The 15,156-nt window shown below is 38.8% G+C and overlaps 1 protein-coding gene across 2 annotated transcripts in view; it reads right to left on the reverse strand.

Annotated features, from left to right (window-relative positions):
* LOC114645260 (uncharacterized) overlaps window positions 1-14,535 on the reverse strand; it is a 48,757-nt gene extending 34,222 nt beyond the window's left edge. For both annotated transcript variants that reach the window (XM_051922400.1, XM_028793131.2), the window contains exons 1-3: window positions 14,421-14,535; window positions 5,259-5,377; window positions 3,435-3,605 (exon numbers count right to left, since the gene is read on the reverse strand). In XM_051922400.1, coding sequence (XP_051778360.1) covers window positions 3,435-3,605; window positions 5,259-5,377; window positions 14,421-14,454 — 324 coding nt within the window. In that variant the 5' untranslated portion in view covers window positions 14,455-14,535. The remainder of the gene's footprint in view (window positions 1-3,434; window positions 3,606-5,258; window positions 5,378-14,420) is intronic.
* Window positions 14,536-15,156: the final 621 nt, after the last annotated feature.

The raw sequence follows: 15,156 nt of genomic DNA on the forward strand, positions 1-15,156 counted from the left end.
TTAAATCTTCTTTAAAGACGCACTTTTATTGTCTAGCCTTTTTAAATATAAATTAAATATAAATCTTTTATGTTTTATTTACTTTACCAAAGCATTGTTTAAAACCTTTCATTTTATGTTGACTTATTTTATTTGTTTCTGGTATGTATGTTCAATGTAAAGCACTTTGTGCTATCTGGCTTGAAAAGTGCAATACAAATAAAATTATTATTGCTATTATTATCTCTCTATTATAAAAGAAAATCTTGAGACGAGACGAGACTATTACCAAGAGATTTTTTCAAGTCCCGTGAGACAAAACTATTGCCAAGAGATTTTTTCAAGTCCTGCCCTCCTCTCAACCATTTACGGTTAACAGCCCACGCCCACGGTCCTCTCACCTCTCATTTGTGTGATTGGTTTTGTCAGATACAGTTCCTGCACTCTCAGCTCTTATACATTTTTACATTTTCCTCACGAAGGGTTATCAACAGAAGAAATGAGTACACAGGCTATCCTAGCATTGAGAAACGATGAAGTCAAACGAATTAACATGAAAACTGTCGATCGGTTACACGGCAAATTGGTTAAATGCATATCAATAGACCCACGGTTTTCAAACTTTTTTGAACAAGTACCACTCCACGAGGACCAGTAAACTGAAGTACCACTGTCAATGAATCGTTAATTTACGCCCGTGTTGTTTTGAAGAAAAAGTCACTATAATCATTATAATGACTATAAGTATGACGTTAAAGTGATATTAAACTAATTAAGGAAATGGGTGCCCGCGCTAATAAAAGCCGGCTTGGAGTCTTCCACGCATTTACAGTAGTATACTTATACTATATATGATTATATGCAACATATTGGCATTCTAGCAACATCGATTCGTGGAAAATAAAGGACCACACGAGTACCACTTGACATGACTTGAAGTACCACCAGTGGTACACGTACCACAGTTTGAAAACCGTGGCAATATACTATATGCTGAAACAGTTGATGGTGATGGTGTGGAAGATGAAAACAGCAGCTTACAATATCCCGTAGAATATCTACAACCATTAACACCGTCCGGTCTTCCACCAGCCGAATTACTGTTGAAAGAGGAATGTATCGTATTGTTATTGCGTAATTTATGTATGAGTGATGGGCTAGACAAGATTAGTTGTATTCAAAATTGGTCGAACAATTCTGATATGTAAAATTTTAATAGGCGACAAGAAAGGTAATGTAGTACATCTTCCATGGAAAACATTAGACACCAAAGGAGATCTTGATATGCCATTTGTATTAAAATGTTTGCAGTTTCTCATCAGAATAGCTTTTGCTATGACAATTAAGAAATCACAGGGACAAACATTCGAAAAAGTCGGTTTATTTATTAGAGAGAAAGAAATGATATTCACTCACAGGCAGTTATATTTTGCATTGTCACGATGCAAGTCCAAACACGGAATCAAAATTGAATGCAATATTGACGAAAAGTTAATTCCAAATAATGTTTTTACTGAAGTTTTACAGTAAAAGTGCAAGTTTAAAAAGTATTTGCGTGTTAATTTCAAAGCCATACAGAACAAAAATGTAGAACGCAACGAATACCTCTAATGCAACATTAAACATAATTTTCTTTCAATTTATTACGTTTTACTATTTTTTACTATGGTTAATTACTCGCAGTAATGTAAAATTGTTAGGTCTATTATGCATATGTAACAATTCCCATGAAAATAACAATCTGTTTAAATTGTACATCTGCTTTCCCATACGTGAGCGGCAGAGCTGTGAAGTGGCTAGCATGAAGAGTCCGCCTGGGGGTTTGTGAGCAAAGCGAGCAGGGGGCAGAGCCCCCTAGTTATTAATATTGTAATGACTTGACAGTAAGATTGTTTTATGTGGCTAATAACCAGTTGGACTACAAAACAATCCTGGGAGAAATGAAGCACCTGTCACATCAGAGCATTATTGAATATGTCAAATGAGGCAGACAGCTTGCCAACAGAAATGGACTAATCACAGTCACACAGCCAGCAAGGACTTTATTGGGGGAAGTAGCAGGGAGTGTTACTCCCCATAGGGGGAAAAAAGGGAAGTTGCAGCCATGTTGGTTCATTCGCTTGACTGAAGAGCTGTCCAACACTTTAGCGCACAGCGTAATGCGTGTGGTGCGTTTCAGGGCCATAACACTGTAACCACATCAAGGTACAGCCCAAGTGTAGTAGAGTAGGGTGTTCCGGGGCTGTGACACTGGAACCGTTTAATTTTATAAAACATTACAGTAGTGTAGTGTTTACAGCATGTTCCAGGGTCACAGCACCAGACAATTAGGGTGTCCCTCTTGGCCCCCGATAGTGGGGGTAGTTAAGTGGTTGCAGTTTCACAGAATTAGGGTTAGGGTTAGTATAAGTTTTCATGTGTTCTATTTGCTACATTTGAATAAAGACCAGAAACGGTGCATTTCTTTTTTTGACCATTATCCTGGAGCCTTCCTTTATTAGACTCACTAAGTGGTCCCTACAGTATTATTATTATTATTATTATTATTATTATTATTATTATTAGCCATTCTCTGCGGCTCCACCCGCATAGTACTGAAACAGGACAAATTTTAAAAATCAACAAACAAAAAGGTATCAGTAGCTAAACGGAGGCAAAGTACACTCCAAAACGCAGAGGTAGACCAACTCCCCACTCCTGACATCACGCTTCCCCCTTTCCCTTGCCTCGCAGCCTCTGTCTCAGATTACTGCGAATATATTGCTCCTGCAAGCGAATTAATGTTCTTAGCATGATGACAGAAGTCGCAAAATCAACCAGAATGTTCAAGCAAATTCTAGAAAAAAACCTGATCTAAATGCGTTAAGTAGTTCTCTCATTCACTAGCTAAGCAGATATAAGATACGTCACGAAGCTGGCGCATGAGTGAGGAGGGCCCCACCCCCCTTTCCTCAGCCTGCTATGTCTCTCTCGGATTCACACAAATAAAGCGGTACCGCTAGCAAACTATGATACTTAGCACGATGAGAGAGTGCAAAGTATGAGAAAAACCCAAACTAAATCTGTTAAGTAGTTCTCTCGTGAAAAGCAGGCAGATATACAGGCAAACGGACAGACAGATGTTGGATTTTATTTATAGATTTAGAGATTATTAAGTTAGTGTCCCTGGTCAGTCCTAGCTTATTGTTTTACTTTTTATTTTTACCACTTGTAAAATAAATGAAACCCCCTGAAATACTTTGTGTATAATGGAGGGACATTTTCATTTATCATGTTATGTCAAAGGACTGTTGTTGAAAGGCTGTGTTTGGGTTTGTCGTGCAGATATGAGGGTAACATGTAAACTCCATGCAAACAAGAGCCAGGTGAATTTTGTTGCAACTCACAATTCTCTTCAATATGAAATCTCAAAAGACTGGTGCAGTTTTAGAGAGCTTCCTAAGTGAGCTCCTTACCTGTTCCTTTTGCTGACATGTTTCTTGTTCAGTCTGGCCCATGTGTATGTGGCTACCGTGATGCTGTTTCATTTCTTCCAGACGGCACTTCAGAACCTCTCGGTAGTGGCTCTGAACACTCATTTGTTCTATTTTCTTGTTCACCTGTTCCTCCAGCTTCTGCACAGCCGCCTTGATGGGTCAGAGACAAAATAAATGAGATGGCAATCATCTTGCAGGTTTGTAGTGTAAATCTGCCACCAGTCTCACGGTGACTGTGAATTTCTACCTGCATGACCCTCCGTATCTCAACTATTTCCAGGATGTGGCTCAGGTCCTGTCACTTGGACAGAACATTCCTGTATGTGTTTTGTTAATTAAGCTCTTTTACAGGGTGCTATTTTGGGGTAAAGGTATGAGACTAGGAGATGCAAACTGCTGTTCTGATCTTGGACACTGTAAAGCAGTAGCAGAGAGAAAGATGCTCACCAAGGAACTGGCTATCATGAACAATGTCTTGCATCCTCTGCATTAACAGATTATAGAGGTATTTGTTTAGAACTGTGTTTATGTGGTGTAGTTTTGTGTATAATACTGTAGTAGTATGTGTGGATAGCTTCAACAATGCAATGACACCTTGGTAGTCAATAAATTACCTACCTTTACATCAATTATAGTGGCTTTCATCCATCTCATTATCTATATAATTTTAGTTACAATATTTATCTATAATATTTTTCTGTCTATCTTTTTCTGTATATAATATAGTGTAGTGGACATAATGGGTAGACTGGCTTCCTGAATGGGATGGAGAGTGGTGGTTCACTTTCTGGCCAGGATAGTTCCTATTCCCTTTCCCAGTCAGGATGAAGATATAATGGATGGATAGATGAAGACTTTCTGCCATGAGCAGTTATTCCTCTATTATGATAGGTGGCAGTTTTCCTCTGGCAGGACTGCATGGAAAGTGTAGTTCTTCAGGGCAGTGTTGCTGGGTTCTTCGAATGCCACCATGGGCAACTGCTGGGAGAGCACTCCATTGTTTTATGGTGGTTCTGCCTGATGCAGAAGTGCTTCCTGTGTGCAATATTTTGGCACCAAAAGTAATTTTGGTATAACAGGAGCTGCCTCACCTCATTCTGGGATTGGAATCAGCAGGAGGTGGATAAAGCTCACCTGAGAGGGGTGGAGGAAAAAAAGAGAGAAAAAAAGAATTGTGTATTGAAATAAGACTTATAAAAGGTATTGCTTGGAATAAAGTCTTTGTGGTCGTGTCTGAGGCTCTGATTCTGAGATGCACCAAACAGGTCGCAATAGTATCTCTCTATCTATTCCTATCTATCTGCCTCCTATTCCTATCTATCTTGTCATCTGTATGTCTGTCTAAACAGAGTCCATGCGTCAGTTTTGTTAAATATTATGCTACAACTATTATTTTTTTTATTTTATTTTGATTCTGTTCAAACTAAAAACCATGCAAATATTTCTGAAGATACCCATCCATTAGTTTACAGAAAATATTTTTTCTGTTTTTTTTTCCCTAGTTTTTTATCTTTGTCTCACTCACACCATGTTTACTTTTTTGTTCTTAATTATTTTTCTATTGAAAGTGTGGGGGGACAAAAAGCAACATATTAAAATAAAACGTATGCAGGTGCTTACCCTGTTTACATATAAAAAGAGCAGTACCTGGTGATTAACATTAGTTACGACTCTTGATAGCAAATCAGCTCTGTACTTGCTTAATAACAAAGACAAGGACCTTACTACAGTTATAGTATAAGGGACAAGTAACAGTGCCTAATTGTATGGCACTTGTGTGGAGGTATAGTTTAAAAAATATACCTCTAGCTTTGTTTCCAGCTTCTTTTTCAGCATGTTGTTGTGAAGTTTCATCTGAAGAATGAGAATATTGTTTTTACGGATTATACTTTGGATCTGCTCGGCTGTCCTCATAGGTTGATCTGAAATTTAAGTAACAGAAAATCTCAACAAATGTGGACAGACATTTTTATACCACAATCTCTTGCTGATATTTTTCATTGCACCACTGGGCATGGGGATCAGGGATCAGCATTACCATTACAGGATCCTAGAAATTGCTTCTTTAATCTAAAAATAGGGTGACAGGCTCTAGTTTATAAAATGGACCAACAGGACATCAGGGAATCCATACTTCTGATGTGGAGTGGCAGAGACTTTGATGAAAGATTTAAATAAAGTGGCATACTGTAGGCAGCAATGACATTAAATCAATATTGAATATATCACTGTGGTGTGTGTATATTAATAATGCTTTACACTCATTTATAACCTGCTTATGAAATACTAACCGTTTATATACATCCTATATTTTACTGTATTTTGTTTTCTTATTGTTGTTATTACGTTACATTGCTTGATTTGCCTTTCTTTTGTACATTTTTGCTTTTTTTGTTGTATGCTGCAGCAGTCTGTGAAAACTTTATTAGTCTGTTGGACTTTACTAAGAGAAATGCTAAGAAAATTCTTTATTTCCAGAGATTTCCAGGAAAGCAGTGGTGAATCTCCTAGTTAAACATTGATTGTTTTATTGTACTAACACCATGTCATCTAAGTTATAAAAAGCATTACCACAACCCTGTTATAACAAACACCCCAAACACACTGGAGCAATAAAACCGCTAACCTGCTCAGCCCTGGAATTTTTATGGCGCACCATATCCTTCCACATTCTGTGTACAAAACTCCAAAACCAACTGGAGGAGATAATAGTTGTCACACTAAGAAAACCTCATTTAACAGACATAGAAAGTGATAAGAGAGACAAACAGAAAGAGCAACTCAGCTGCTTTAGCTTTGCTCAATATGCTGAATTCCCAGCAGAGCATGATGTACTGTACATTGCACGCAGAAAGATTATTTAATATGAGTTGTGGCCACCAGGGGGTGCGCCTGCTCTCCAAACACCTGATACACACAGGCTTGGACACAAGTTGCTAACAGAAGGGCTTTTATTCATGGGGAAGTCTTCCCATAGTGAGTGTTTCCCACAGCACAATCACAGTACAGTTCAATGCACCAAGCACACTGCAGCTCTGTAACTTTCTGTTGTCGTCTTCCACTCTCATCCTCCTCCTCCACTCCTCACACGGAGTTTTGTCCTCCTCCTCCTCCTGATGAGGCTGTTTCTTTTATGCAAACTCAGGAAGCACTTCCGGTGTCCCAACAATGTGGCTTCTGGGTATGCCAGAGCCCAAAATGTTAGGGCTCACAAATCCCCTCAGTGCCCCCTGGAACCATCCACAGAACCCAGAAGTACTGACCCAAAGCTCTACAGTTTCCATAATGCCTTGTGCAGTACCCTGCCGTAACCCAGGGGGACTGCCACCTGGTGTATTGGGGAAGACATTGACCTGAATGACCAGTCTTCCTCATCTCTCCATTATAACTGGCTTGTGGCTGGGTAAGGATCCATGTTTGGCCCCAGTCGGGATATTCGTCCACACAAGCGATCCTTCCCAAAGTATAAATTTATTATTTTGGTCATGATTTGTTTTTGTTATTTTAGTGCAATTATGGATTTGAGGTGTTACTGTAAGCAGTAAAACTTTTCCACAGAATATTTCCCAGTACTGAATGTGAATCCACAATGCAATGTTCCACAATGCATTCCCCAGTTTTGAACTGGGTCCACTCATGGAGCTGCCTCTGCCTGCTGGAAACACTTACACCTTTAGAAAAGAGGAGATTTCAGTTTTCTCTCTTTGCTATATCCATTTTCAAGGAGAACATTAGAAGTAGTATGTAACAGTAAAATGTCCTAGTTTAACAATTCCTCCCTGTACATACTATACATAAAATAATGAAAGGAAACTGATGCCAATTTCCATGTCAGACACTTCATACAGTGACATAACTATAGGCAGTGCAGACAAGGCAGCTGCAATGGGGCCCAAGGGGATGGGGGCCTATGATGGCTGCATGGTTGATGTTTGGCCTGGCTTTATTATTAGCTAGCCTGCCTACCTGACAAGGGAATGAAGCAGTTAATGGTGTGTCATTCCCCCAACTCCATAAGCTTATCTATGACTATGAATAAAAGCTCAGGAAGGTGTTCTAATAAAACGTCCGGAAAAGGCCTTAGATGACCAGTAGGTCTACATGTACGCTTGTGTATTCAGAGTGGTAAAATATCGATTTTGTTCTGGATCTGGTAAAGGCCGGTAATATAGGGATATTTCATGATTTTATAGGGATCTCTCTGAATGAATCCGAAACAAAAAGTTACGACGGCGTGACAATATTATTAGGGATTTAGGTAAAGATTGCAATTTAGATAAAAAATTACCACTGTTAATAAGACTAAGAGATGCACTGAACTGAATTTCCTGAGACTGGCACAGACAGCTGCAGTGCCAGGGGCATGACAGGGGCCCCAGGCCCACAGCCCGACAAAAAAAAAAAAAAAAAAAAAAAAAAAAATTGTAAGTCAGGGCCGGGCTGGGATCACGGTTGGGGCCCTACACCAATGCGTAGTTTGCGTATGCCTAAGAACATCACCCCTTCTGATTTCCGAACTATAAAAACATTCTAGTCAGAAACAGAGCATTAGTTGGTCAAGGGATGCTTGAGAAGACACTACACTGGTACCTGGAGTGCTTTCTCAAGAAAAGTCTGTCACTTTAATTATGGTACTTTCCTATTGCTTCCAAACCTTTATTAAATGGGGTTTTACTTTGAGTAGTGAGAAAATTACTATATAAATATAATGTCTTCTTCTTCAGTAAACTACAAGGCTGTTAGTTCAGTAACTGTCTTAATGAAGTCACCTAACCTGCCTGTGTTCCATCTGTAAAAAATTATCTTGTAATTTATTTTGAAATTGTCAGTCACCCATATATAAACTAACAATAATACCACAAACTCCTATGGGCAGCCATTGGCATAAAGAGTTCAGGATTTAAAGCTTCCCATGGATCATGGACCAATCGCTTGACTACAGACTGGTTGGCAGGTATTTTTTTCTAAATGATGCATGACACAGTAGTACTCCATGACTGCTGCCTTCTAGTGCTGGGATTCTATTTCACATTTAGACTTGGGGAGCATTTATGTCAGGTTAATCTTAAACATCATATTCACATGGGATTCCTTGTATGGTTGGCTAAACTCTAAATTGGCCGTACAAAAGTGTCCTTCAATGGGATGAGATACCACTTTGTGCCTTCTGTGGCTGAAACTGACTACAGCTCCTCAGAGCTTTGAATTCAGTTATGTGGGTGTGAAGAAAAATTGATGACTTACTGACTGATCCTGAACAAAAATGTATGTTGGGTTTTTTTTGTTTTGTTTCATATTTCTTCACAATTCCATTTAACTTTGTTATTGACAAATTGTTATTATTTTTTTCCTCCGGACCATCTGACCTTACTTTATTCTTTATTATTTAGTATTGCCTAATCTTATTTTTTTCATATACATGTAAACTTTTCTTTCTTCATCCTGTAAAGCACTTTGAGCTACACAATTTGTATTAAAATGTGCTATATATATACATGTTGTTGTTGTTGTTGTTGACTGAATCCTATCATGTGCCACTGGATTACAGGACTACCGAGAATCTAAAATGGGTTGAATATATCGGTTATGATTGTTATCCTTAGCCATCATCTTCATAAGTGAGCAGCTCTCTTTGCATAAACAACAGATCTTTAAAAAGTGGTAGGTAGGAAAGGCCAGGACTTGGTTTAGGGTACATTTACTGACTGAAGCAGGCCCACGTTTTCTTGCCAAAAGACATACTGCAAGTACATTAAGACACAAGAAGAAAGAATTTGTAGCTGTAATCTTCTGTAGATAAAGCTGGTTTCTTCTCACCTGCCTACAACAATAATAATAAATAATAATAATAATACATTTTATTTATATAGCGCCTTTCCCATGCTCAAGGCACTTACAGAATAAATAAAGAACGGCAGAATATACAGTATATAGCATTGTACAAACCAGATAAATAAACAAAGAGGATTAAGACAGTAAATTCTGAAAAAAAAACAGACAACATAATTGATGGTCTCGCACACACATACAGGTTACATGAGCATCTTGACAGAGAAGTAAACTGAGAGAAAGGTAATAAAGTCAAGTAGAGCTAAAAGCCTTCCTGAATAGATGAGTTTTGAGTTGTTTTTTAAAAGAATTCATGGAGTCAGCTGACCTGATTAATTTTGGTAGGTCATTCCAGAATCTGGGCGCTATACAGCTGAAGGCCCTGTCACCCATGGAGTGTAGATTAGTGACGGGCACAACAAGATTACCAGAATCAGAGGACCTTAGTGGGCGGGCAGGCACATAGTGATGGAGAAGGTCACTGATGTAGTTTGGCGCAAGGTTATTTAAAGCTTTGTAGGTTATTAGTAGGATTTTATATTCGATTCTGTAGGACACAGGGAGCCAATGAAGGCGGAGCAGGATGGGTGTGATGTGCTCGCTGCTGCTGGCTCGAGTAAGGACTCTTGCAGCTGAGTTTTGAATAAGCTGGAGCTGTGATATAAGATTAGAAGGGGCACCTGCCAATAGGGAATTACAATAATCGATGCGGGATGTGATAAAAGCATGGACAAGTTTCTCAGCATTAGAGAAGGAGAGGAAGGAGCGAACACGGGATATGTTACGGAGGTGAAAGTAAGAAAGTTTCTTAATGTGATTTATGTGGGCGGAATAAGTGAGGGAGGAGTCAAAAATGACACCAAGATTTTTTACAATAGAGGCAGGTCTGATGAGATCACTGCCAAGATGGACTGGGAAGGAGCTCATTTTATTAAGTTGCATTTTAGTCCCAATTTGCAGGAGTTCAGTTTTATTGCAATTTAATTTTAAAGAGTTCTGCTCCATCCAGGTTTTAATTTCACTAAGGCAGGTTGTGAGCTGAGAAAGCTCTGATGAAGTTCCACTTTTAACATTGAAGTAGAGCTGAGTATCATCTGCATAAAAATGATAACCCAATCCATAACTACGGATAATATGGCCAAGGGGAAGCATATAAATACAGAAAAGCAGAGGACCGAGGACAGAGCCCTGAGGGACTCCTTGTGTGACTGGCGCTGAGCTGGATCTACTGTTGCCAAGACTAACAAACTCTTGCCTATCAGTCAGATAGGACTTGAACCACTGGAGGGCAGTGCCAGAGATACCCAGCATGTTCTCCATTCTGAACAGTAGGATGTCATGTCTGACAGTGTCAAATGCTGCACTGAGGTCTAACAGAATTAATATGCTGGTTTGTCCAGAGTCTGCTGCCATAAGCAAATCATTGGTTACCCGTAGCAGAGCAGTTTCACAGCTGTGCCGCGCCCTGAAACCAGACTGAAAGGGTTCCATCAAATTATTAGAGGTTAGGTAATTGGTGAGTTGGGAAGCTACAACACGCTCAAGAACTTTTGACAGGAAAGGTAAGTGGGAAATAGGCCGGAAATTGTTAAGATTGTCAGCATCAAGGCCAGACTTTTTTAACGTTGGGGTTACAGAAGCAATTTTAAAAGTGAGCGGCACAGAGCCAGTGTCAAGGGATGAGTTTATTATTGTTGTAACAGTCGGGATTATGGCATGAAGGCAGGATTTAAGTAGTGTGGTGGGGATGGGGTCCAGTACACAAGTAGTCGGCCTCATCTTATAAAGCAGGTCATTAACAAACGCAGATGTGACTGGTGAAAACTTAGAGAAGGAGCTGGATGGAGTGGGAAAACAGGGAGAGATATAAACAGATGATGTATTTATGTTGGTTGAATTATTTAGATCTTTAATTTTGTTACGGAAAAAGTGGAGGAATTCCTCACAGACTTCAGTAGAAGAGGTAGTTGGACCAGATGCGGGTTCGAGTAGTTTATTAACTACAGAGAACAAAACCCTTGGGTTATCATGGCTACTTTCTATTATTCTGCCATAATGGGTGTTCTTGGCAGAAGTTAGTGCTTCTCTGTAAGCTCTTTGGTGGTCAGAGAAAGCCTGGATGTGCACGGTGAGGCCAGTCTTACGTGACATTCTCTCAAGGCGTCGGCCAGCTGCTTTCATAGATCACAATTCTGAGTTATACCAAGGAGCTGAACGTTTAAAGGAAACCTCCTTATGTTTTAAAGGAGCTGTTTTATCTAATGCTGAGTGAAGGGCTGTGTTATAGTGGTGAACAAAACTATCTAGTGTTGATGGAATAGGTGCAGACAGTAAAAGATCAGAAATGGATCCAGAAAGGATAGAGGGACAGATATTTTTAAGGTTTCTGTAAGAAATTTGTCGTTTACAGGTAAGAGGTGGGAGAGGTAATGAGACAGTGAAAAATACTGCTTTATGGTCAGAGAGTCCCAAATCAGTGCTGTAAATGTTGGCAACAGGTAGTCCAGAAGTGCAGATCAGGTCCAATATATGACCGCCAGAATGGGTTGGAAAATCAACATGTTGTGTCAAGTCAAAACAGTCCAGTAAGGACAGGAATTCATTTCTCAGTTTAGATGTGGGGGTGTCAATATGGATGTTGAAATCACCAAGAAGGATAATTGTCTGAGAGTAAGAGCTTAGGTGGGTCAAAAGTTCAATCAGATCAGATAAGAAGGATGCATTGTATTTTAGGGGACGATAAAGAACAATGAGTGAGACAGGACCTGATTCCGTTGTTAGTTTAAGAGCCAGGCACTCAAAAGACAATGGGCAGTCAATTGGGATTCTTTTAACGTTTAAGTCTTCTCTGATAATTACTGCCAGCCCGCCGCCATGTCTTGAGCTGCGAGGCTCTGAGTGGAAAGTGAAACCAATTGGAGTCGCCTCTGTGAGAGACGCAAATTCGTTTGGTTTTTGCCAAGTCTCCGTTAGACACAGAATATCAAGTTTGGTGTCAGTGATGAGTTCTGACAACACCAATGCTTTGCCATTAAGAGACCTCGAGTTAAACAGTGCAATATTACATAATGAGGCTTCTTTCTGCACAGAGCCGCAATCAGGGTTTATTCCCACATAATGCAAATTTGGCACACTGACAATTCTATTTCCAGGGTCATGAGAAGGACGGCGTATTCCTGAGCAAATGCTGCCGGTGGTCTTTTCATTCGCAGCCCGGCGGTGGCGGTGACCTGACCCGCGATGTATATATTTCGGGCGCTGCAAAATACCGCACAACAAGACTTTAGCTGGCAAAGATACACTTTCAGACCCATATGTGAATGAGTATGTGTGAATTCTCTAATAGTTAGACACTCTTCCAGGATGAGCTTGTTTCTTGCATCCACTACTTCCAGCATTCACTGCAGTTCTCTTATAAATAATAATCAAGGTTTTACATGGATTAATCATTAATACTAAAGAAAATATCAAGCATCACATATCAACAAAAGGTGTATTATTGAGTAATCAGCAGCGATTTAGATGTGGTTTCACTATTAGACTTGAATTCTAGGAGAAGCAAAGCGAGTATACAGTTGGAGAGGTGGATATCTCATCCCCTCTTCTCGTCCAGTTTTCCTGGTAATGGTTTCAGCAAGATGTGAATATGATAATATTTATCTGTCCCATTTAATAGACTAGAGGGAGGGTTTAAGGCGTAGTGTGCAGATGGGTGAAAAATCTGCTTCAGCATTGAGAACAAAGACTTATGGTGAGTGGAACATTTTCAGAATGAGGTGATGTTAAAAGTGTTGTCCCCCTAGGATCATTATTCTTACTAATGCAAATAAACGGTCTTGATGAGAATAAAAATGACAAGCTGTAAAGCCTGCAGATGATACCAAACTGGGTGGGACAGCAATCAGATGGATCGTTACAGGGGAACCTGGTCAGAATAAAGACTTGGGTAAATTTGTGACTGATGAAATTTAATGGAAATACATGTAAATATTAAACATAGGAAACAAAAATGTTAGATTTGAACGTACAACTGAAGGCCTACCAAAAATTATAACTAGGAGTCCTAGTGGCCTTGTTGCTGTCCAAAATGTACAGAAGACATTAAGAAGGCAAATAGGTTACAGTGAATGTGGAGAGTACAAGTCAAAGGTGGCGATGGTTACGTTAAATATGACACACCTGGAGCATTGTGTGCAGTTTTGTTCTCCAAATTACAAAAAAAAAAAAGACATATCAGTACTGGACCACAGAATAACAATTAGACTGATCCCGGGTCTAGGATGTATGAGCAATGAGGAGAAATTGCAGTTTAAGCAAATGGAGATTAAGGGATGACAAGATTAAAGTTTTTTAAATTATTAAGGGAATGAGTACAATGACCAGCACTGTTACTTTAAAATTAATTCTTTATCTTGAACACAAAAACACAGATAGAAACTTGTTAATGGAAGATCTCTCACAACTGTTGGAATCACAGACACATGGAGAAAGTTACTAAGTAGTGGGGCAGAGAGTGTAGGACTTTGGGGACGTGCAAAAAATATGATATTTTGGAGAAATTAAATGAACAGAATTGGTGTGCTTCTTGGCAAGCTTGAATGTTCCAATATTCTAAAATCCACCTTGCTAATTCTACAACTCTGGACAACTCTACATCTTTTCCCTAAAATTTATGAACGCTCAAGTTAAATTGGAAATCATTTTATTGCTTGTAAAATCTTTGCATTGACTCAATGAAACCAAATTATCTTTACATGTGTTAAAAGTGCTGCAGACACCCTAATGTAATAGAAAGAAACAACATTAAACTGATATTTTCAAGCATATTACATAATTGAGTTATTGTTCTGGTAACACTTCGAATTCATTCAAAGCAAGATCATGCTTTACAGATTCAAAATTTGCTATGCTGGTTTGTCCCTTTTTCTTTGATTAACTTTATTTCTTTAAACACTTGCTATGTAACATGGCATAAAGCAAAAGTTAAACAGGTAAAACCAGGGATCGGAAAAGACCATCAGACCTTGAGGATCCTATACCATTCAAATGGTGTTTGTTTTCAAATAAAATAATTAATTGAAAATGTGCACTGTATATAATATCATCAGCTTTCTTAGTTATAAACTGAGGCCATACCTGGAAGATGTTCTGTCTCTTGCAGCTCTGACATTTTTACCTAAGAGAGTGAATATGCTTTAAAAAATATGGTAGTTAATCCCTAAGGTTTTGGCTGAAAGAATATGTGTGATGTTGGGCCTACTTGCAATAAATGAACATTTCTCGACTTTTCCATTTTATACTATTTAGGGGTCATATACTCATTATTCAATGACAGCCTTATATCCATTGCAGCCAATCAGAATAATTTACTTTAACTTATTATGCAAATTCACAACCAATGATTGGACACACATTAAACAGGAAATCCCACCCTTTTATAGTTTCTATTAACCCTTTGACTGCCTGACTATCTTAAGTGCTTTTTTACACACTTACATGAATAAATTCATTTGAAAATTGCACATTTCTGTCAAAGTGAATCCACTTGTGTTTCAAGGTTATCCACACATAAAAATTAAAAGGAACATACTCGAAAGAAAAAACATGTAGTCAATGTGGTCTTCTAGGTCCAGGAATAAGAAGGAACATAGTGCCTGAATAACTAATTCTATATTTCACATGTGATACCCTTCTTAATCATCAGAAATATCATTGTGCCTTTTAAAGCAAAAAATACAGCATTAGTTAATATTTTATACCTTTTATTCCATAAAAAGCTGGTAGGTATGCTAAAGTACAAATTTTATCCTATTATTTTAGCCTTCAACCATGATTCTAAAGGAACTTTGTTGGTCACGGTGTTAACAATGTC

The sequence above is a fragment of the Erpetoichthys calabaricus genome, chromosome 2 (assembly GCF_900747795.2).
Source record: "Erpetoichthys calabaricus chromosome 2, fErpCal1.3, whole genome shotgun sequence".
Taxonomy (NCBI): domain Eukaryota; kingdom Metazoa; phylum Chordata; class Cladistia; order Polypteriformes; family Polypteridae; genus Erpetoichthys; species Erpetoichthys calabaricus.